At 47.4% G+C, this 6668-nt stretch overlaps 1 protein-coding gene across 1 annotated transcript; it reads left to right on the plus strand.

Moving 5' to 3' along the window:
• The first annotated feature begins 541 nt into the window (after positions 1-541).
• si:ch211-195b15.8 (probable dual specificity protein phosphatase DDB_G0281963) lies at positions 542-3689 on the plus strand. The gene is made up of 5 exons (XM_062479452.1): positions 542-750; positions 1040-1158; positions 1388-1547; positions 1741-1864; positions 2022-3689. Exons 2-5 carry the CDS (start codon positions 1066-1068, stop codon positions 3235-3237), a joined length of 1593 nt encoding a protein of 530 aa, XP_062335436.1. The 5' UTR covers positions 542-750; positions 1040-1065; the 3' UTR covers positions 3238-3689.
• Positions 3690-6668: the final 2979 nt, after the last annotated feature.

Consider the following 6668-nt stretch of genomic DNA (forward strand, 5'->3'; position numbering starts at 1 on the left):
CAGTCAACCAGAAGTTAAATTAATAATTGCTGCCATTTGAAACGCAATCAATGATGTAAGGATATTTATTTCTCCATCTGCAAGTGGTAAGCCCTAATTGAGTTGGCTTGACAGTTGAAGTGCACTGTATATTATCTCATTGCATAAAAATAGAGCAATGAAGCCAACGTCTTGAAATATGTATGGTGTTTACTGCAAAACAACAGACGCATAAGGCATGCAAAATAAGATTGTCAAGAGAATGTTTTTTTTCCTAGCGATTTTTGTCACGTGATAGTCTTGCAGCTGCGTGTTTTTCTCTCTAAAAGCCTCTGCAACAATAGTGTCAGGACAAACAGCGTTCAATCAAAAGGTGCGATTCATCACAATAAAATGCGAGGTCCTCTGGTGAATTGATGATGGTGAACAAATCCAGCGTGTGCGCGCGCGCGCTTCAGATAGCAACAAGGGCACCGATTGGTTGAAGATGACATCACACACAACCGCACTATTCTTAGTCTGTAGAAACAGCATGACCTCATCCTTTTCCCCCCTCGCTCAGGTATAGGCATAAGACATCAAGTAATCTAACAGTCGCAGTCAGGACAAGCGAGAGGAAAGGACTATAAACTGGCTAAGCGTACTGACTAGTTCATTGGTTGTTTAGGTTATTTATTCTAAGATCCTTTTTTCGTGTGCTTTGTTCGGGTTGATTCCAGTGTTTGACAGATTGAGTCGTGAGACATTTGCTGTCGTGCTCTCATTTTTACAGTAAGTACCAGTGCTGCATATCGTGCATAATTCTCATTAAGTGTTGTGCTTTTTATGATGATAATATGTTTGGCCCAAATGCATGTTGAGAATGTGCTTAGCCAAAATGAATGAAGCGAAATAGAAAGACCCGCAATGTAGCCTATCGAAAGCATATTATATGTTTATTTGGGGATTTTTTTACAATCAAAATAATGCTTCAAATGTTTTCTTAAATTGTATATTTATTTGATGCATATCCTGACAAATGTTGATATCTGTCTATTATTGCATTTATATTTATATTTAGATACTCGAGCCCAGTTTACGACCGAGATGGTGTTCTACAAAGAAAGAGACAACGAGCGGCCGCTGCTGTCTCTTATTCTACCGCATCTTTACCTAGGTGCAGAAACTGATGTTACACAGGTATAGTTTTATTTATTTTTATTGTGTTATTTTTATATCAATCTTCAATGTGTACATTCATATAAATACTGCTGGAGGTTCATATGAAATCACTAACATTTTCAATGCCTCATAACTCTATAAAGCCATAATTTTTATTGTCAAAACTACCTTTATTCACCTTGAATATTGTCATAACCTAGTACCTTACTCTCTTTCTCTCTCTTTCTCCTCCCTGTCTCTGACTCAGGATTGCCTCACTGCTCGTGGGATTTCTTATGTGCTTAGTGTGAGCCGCTGCAGCCCGCAGCCCACATTCCTGCCCTGCTCTCAGTACCTCCGCATCCCCATTGATGACTCCCTCCGGGATGACCTGCTACCATGGATCCCAGAGGCACTGCTCTTTATTGGTGAGAAGTCAAAAAGTATAGTTTCGCTATTACATGGCTGCAGCTTCAAAGACAAAGCAAGCGGCTGTAGCAGCCAGCAATAGAACCATGCATGCACACTCATGGCCGAGCTAGCAGTGATGATGCCGTAGCATGATTTTGGAACCGGGAACTACCTAATCTCTCCTTTCCCCCACCCCTCTTTCTCTTTCAGATGGGGCCATGTCTGGTGGTGGCTCTGTGCTGATCCATTGTGCTGCAGGAATCTCCCGCTCACCTGCCCTGGCTGTGGCCTACATAATGTATCATATGGGAATGGATCTTGACCATGCCTATAGGTGTGTAATAGTTCTAAGCAGTTACTGCCCTTCCAAACATTCTTAATCTTTCCACTTAATGTACAAGCTGTACATAGACTCATAGCATAGGGATGTTATCCTACTTCAATTGTGGAGTCTCCCTAAACCTGATTTTGTCTCCCTCTCCCACCTTCAGGTTTGTGAAAGAGCGCAGGCCCTCAATTTCACCCAACTTCAACTTCCTGGGCCAGCTGCAGCATTTCCAGGGCACTCTCAGTCAAAAAGACACCAACGACAACTCTGTCATCCAGCCAGTCAAATCTGTGGACGTGTGTTTGCAGTCCTCCAAGGAAAATATCAGATGCACTTCCACCGTCCCTTTATCAGCCAATAAGAGCATACATTTCCTGGACAAAAGCTGTATTACCAAGGACTTTAGTGAGGTAGTCAAAGTATACAGTGAGAATTCAAATTACCACCCAGAAAAGACAGAGCAGAGATATTCACATGTAGATGAGTTTTTAGTTCCAAATTCATCAGGAAACCAACAACAGTCAGAGCAGAGGAGCACATCACAACTGACTCTGTCACTTTCTAGCAAACTCAGGACTCTCACACTCAACCAAAACCAAATGGAAGGCCAGGTCCCATGTGAAGCTTCAAAGCCAAGCCCAAACGAACAAGATAAAGCAATATTCAAGCCCACTCAACAACAAATCCCATCTAGCTTTGCATCGCTGGCTGAGAAACGCAAGAGTCTCACACTCTCCTTGTCACCTGTCTCTGCAAATCCACCAACTCATCACCAGGCGGCTCCAAAGTGCATCAAGGAAAACCTTGCTACCACCCACCAGACTGCACTCACCAGCACCTCTAATACCATAAACAAGCGGGACACAGGATCTGCCATTGGTGTAAAGAGATGTAGCAGAAAGTCTTCAGTTGGGGTCAACTCCTCAGTGCAGTCAGACGAAAATCTAAGGGAGACAAGTATTTCTCGCTCAAAGGCAGCCAGACCTAATAGTAGCTCTTCCCAGAACAAAATGAAAGCAGAGAGGGAGGGTCAGGCTCAGCGACAGGACCAGCCCAGCCACCCTCAGAGTGTGGAGAAGAGAAAGCCTAACACAGCTCAAAAGCAAGGGAGGGGCCATAACAAGGGCCAGGCAGAGAATTGGCGCAGTTCCATTAAGAGTCAGCGCACAACCATAGTCTGCCAGCAGGTGCCGCCAGAAAAAAAGATTGTTACGTCTGCCGTGGAGGCTCAGGAAGGTGTGGACTCAGACCAAAGTATTCTGTCACCTCTGAGCCTCACTGTGAACAAGCTCTTGGGCTGGGGGGAGAGAATGTTGCTCGGGGTGCTGCTGGGCCCCCGTATTAAAGTGGGACAAGCCACTTTGCCATACAGATGCTGACAAGGGGAAGAGACCACTGACAATGATGGGGGGGGGGGGTATTAGAGAATACATTGGACAGTATCTTCTGTGTTTTAGAGAACTGTTAATGAAACTATGTGGAATTGATAGAGGATGTAAAAATGTGTATACGTTTGTCGGGAAATTGTATCCTCCTTTGTCTGTTTGAGGAACTGAACTGCATGTGTAATTTATGTCACAGAGCTCTGATGGAAAGCTTTTGTCTATTTATTGTTTACTTATTTTGAAAGCACTATATGTGTTATAAATCTGTGAGGTATCTGCTCCCTACCACTGTACATAAAGGCTTGATTACCCTGATTCCAATTTCACTGACACAAATGAAGTGTACGTTTTACTGTTCCTATTTATATAATTGATATTTTGACGATGTTATTTTATGGCTTGTAATGACATCACGGTGGTCATTAAAGATGACATATTTTACTCTTCAGGCTCTATATTATTATTACAATTATTCTTTCAGTTTTAATTTAAGACAGATACTGTCCCCTTACTTCCCTAATACACAATGAGTAGGCTACTACAGTGGCTAAACGTATTTTACTTGCCACCTTCACCTTGGCACAAATACATCAAAATGTATCTTGTTACAAATTTCCAATACTTGGTCATCCAATTAAATAACATACTACATACTGTGTGAAAACATCTAATTAAAATACAAGTAATTTGTCATTGAAAATACAGAAATAAAAAACAAATATAGCTGCAAGCAGCGATTCGGGTTCCTCCTCAAAATGGCAAAATATAATTTAAAAAAAGGTTTACATTGTACAAATGCTGGGTTATTTTTTCTACCCAAACGCTGGGTTGAGCCTGTTGGGCCTTTTTTGGGGTTTATTTCCATGGTGCTGGGTAGTTTTTGTGCAGCCCAGCCGCTGGGTTAGTGGCTGGGTCATACTCGGCGACAGTTGAAACAATGCAGATTGTCCTCGTCCTCTCTTTCACCACTACGTCACCTGGTACCTTACCCAGCGGCTGCCTCACTTTTAACCCAGCTGCTGGTAAATCTGCAGCATAAACTCAACTTTGTCAACGGTCTTTTCAACGGTTCTTAAGTTTTGTACAGTTAGCAGGGTCCACGCACAACGGCAGGGAGATATTTGGTTCATTTACTAAAGGGTTATATATCTGTTCAGGGCTCAACGTTAACATTGTTTGACACTGGCTTTGAAACGTACTGGCCCCAAGACAATTTTTACTGCCCCCCCTCCAAAAGTAGTAATTTATCATTGTTACAACAAAACCATCCATCCATCATCTTCCGCTTGTCCGGGGGTCGGGTCGCGGGGGCAGCAACCTAAGCAGGGAGGCCCAGACTTTCCTCTCCCCGGCCACTTCCACCAGCTCTTCCTGGGGGACCCCGAGGTGTTCCCAGGCCAGCCGAGAGACATAGTCCCTCCAGCGTGTCCTGGGTCTTCCCCGGGGCCTCTTCCCAGTGGGACGTCCCCAGAACACCTCACCAGGGAGGCGTCCAGGAGGCATCCTTATCAGATGCCCGAGCCACCTCAACTGGCCCCTCTCGACGCGGAGGAGCAGCGGTTCTACTCTGAGCCCCTCCCGGATGACCGAGCTTCTCACCCTAAAAAAACTCGAAAACTCATTCCGGCCGCTTGTATTCGCGATCTCGTTCTTTCGGTCACTACCCACAGATAGCGATCCTGAGGTCACCAAACCGGACCCCCTCAACGCCCTGGCTGCGCCTAGAAATTCTGTCCATATAAGTTATGAACAGAATCGGTGACAAAGGGCAGCCCTGGCGGAGTCCAACCCTCACCGGGAACAAGTTCGACTTACTACCGGCAATGTGGACCAAACTCTGGCACCGGTCGTACAGGGACCGAACAGCCCCGATCAGGGAGTCCGGTACCCCGTACTCCCGGAGCACCCCCCACATGAGCCCCCGAGGGACACGGTCGAACGCCTTTTCCAAATCCACAAAACATGTGTAGACTGGTTGGGCGAACTCCCATGCACCCTCCAGAACCCTGCCGAGGGTATAGAGCTGGTCCACAGTTCCACGGCCAGGACCAAAACCACATTGCTCCTCCTGAATCCGAGGTTCGACAATCCGACGGACCCTCCTCTCCAGCACCCCTGAATAGACTTTCCCAGGGAGGCTGAGGAGTGTGATCCCCCTAAAGTTGGAGCACACCCTCCGGTCCCCCTTTTTAAAGAGGGGAACCACCACCCCGGTCTGCCAGTCCAGAGGCACTGTCCCCGATGTCCACGCAATGTTGCAGAGTCGTGTCAACCAAGACAGCCCTACAACATCCAGAGCCTTAAGGAACTCCGGGCGGACCTCATCCACCCCAGGGGCCTTGCCACCGCAGAGATTTTCAACCACCTCGGCGACCTCAGCCCCAGAGATAGAAGGGCCCCCCCCAATGTCCACAGACTCTGCCTGCACGTCGGAACGCGCGTTGGTGGGATTAAGGAGGTCTTCAAAGTATTCCTTCCACCGATCCAGGACGTCCCCCATCGAGGTCAGCAGCGCACCATCCCCACCATATACAGCGTTGACAGTGCACTGCTTCCCCCTCCTGAGTCGCCGGATGGTGGTCCAGAACCTTTTCGAAGCCGTTCGGAAGTCATTCTCCATGGCTTCGCTGAACTCCTCCCACGCCCGGGGTTTTGCCTCCGCGACCGCCAAAGCCGCATTCCGCTTGGCCTGCCGGTACACATCAGCTGCCTCTGGAGTCCTACCAGCCAACAAAGTCCGATAGGCCTCCTTCTTCAGCTTGACGGCTTCCCTCACCTCCGGCGTCCACCACCGGGTCCGAGGGTTGCCGCCGCGACATGCACCGACCGCCTTGCGTCCGCAGCTCTGGTCAGCCGCCTCAACAATGGAGGCCCGGAACATGGCCCATTCGGACTCAATGTCCCCGGCCCCATGGGAAAAGGCCCGGCCACCAGGCGCTCGCCATCGAGCCCCACCCCCGGGCCTGGCTCCAGGGGGGGGCCCCGGTGACCCGCTTCCGGGCAGGGGCAACTGAGAACCATTGTTCGTTTTCTTCATGGTAGTTTTTTGAGTCACGTTTTGTCTGATCCTTCGCCTGGAACCTGTTTGCCTTGGGTGACCCTACCAGGGGCATAAAGCCCCCGACAACATAGCTTCCAGGATCATTAGGACACGCAAACCCCTCCACCGCGGTAAGGTGGTGACTCAAGGAGGGGTACAACAAAACCAAAGACATAAATTATGTTATTCTGTTAACATGTTTAACCATTTATTAAACACATCCTGGATATAAAAATAACAAAAATGAAATCACATTTGTACTGATAAAAAATAAAAAGGTAATAGTCAGCAAAACAATTTACTTTTAACTTCAAACATCACGTGCTCTCTCTTCTGACAGCCATCTCTGCACAACTCTGCCTGGCTGAAACCTCTGGCCCCTCAA

Source organism: Osmerus eperlanus, chromosome 2 (genome assembly GCF_963692335.1).
Source record: "Osmerus eperlanus chromosome 2, fOsmEpe2.1, whole genome shotgun sequence".
Taxonomy (NCBI): Eukaryota; Metazoa; Chordata; class Actinopteri; order Osmeriformes; family Osmeridae; genus Osmerus; species Osmerus eperlanus.

What these genes read in the sequence shown, in the direction of transcription:
- si:ch211-195b15.8 (XM_062479452.1), top strand. Translation starts at nt 1,066, where the DNA reads ATGGTGTTCTACAAAGAAAGAGACAACGAGCGGCCGCTGCTGTCTCTT. An exon ending in CAGAAACTGATGTTACACAG is followed by an intron (nt 1,159 to 1,387) that starts GTATAGTTTTAT and finishes TCTCTGACTCAG; the next exon opens with GATTGCCTCACTGCTCGTGG. An exon ending in AGAGGCACTGCTCTTTATTG is followed by an intron (nt 1,548 to 1,740) that starts GTGAGAAGTCAA and finishes TTTCTCTTTCAG; the next exon opens with ATGGGGCCATGTCTGGTGGT.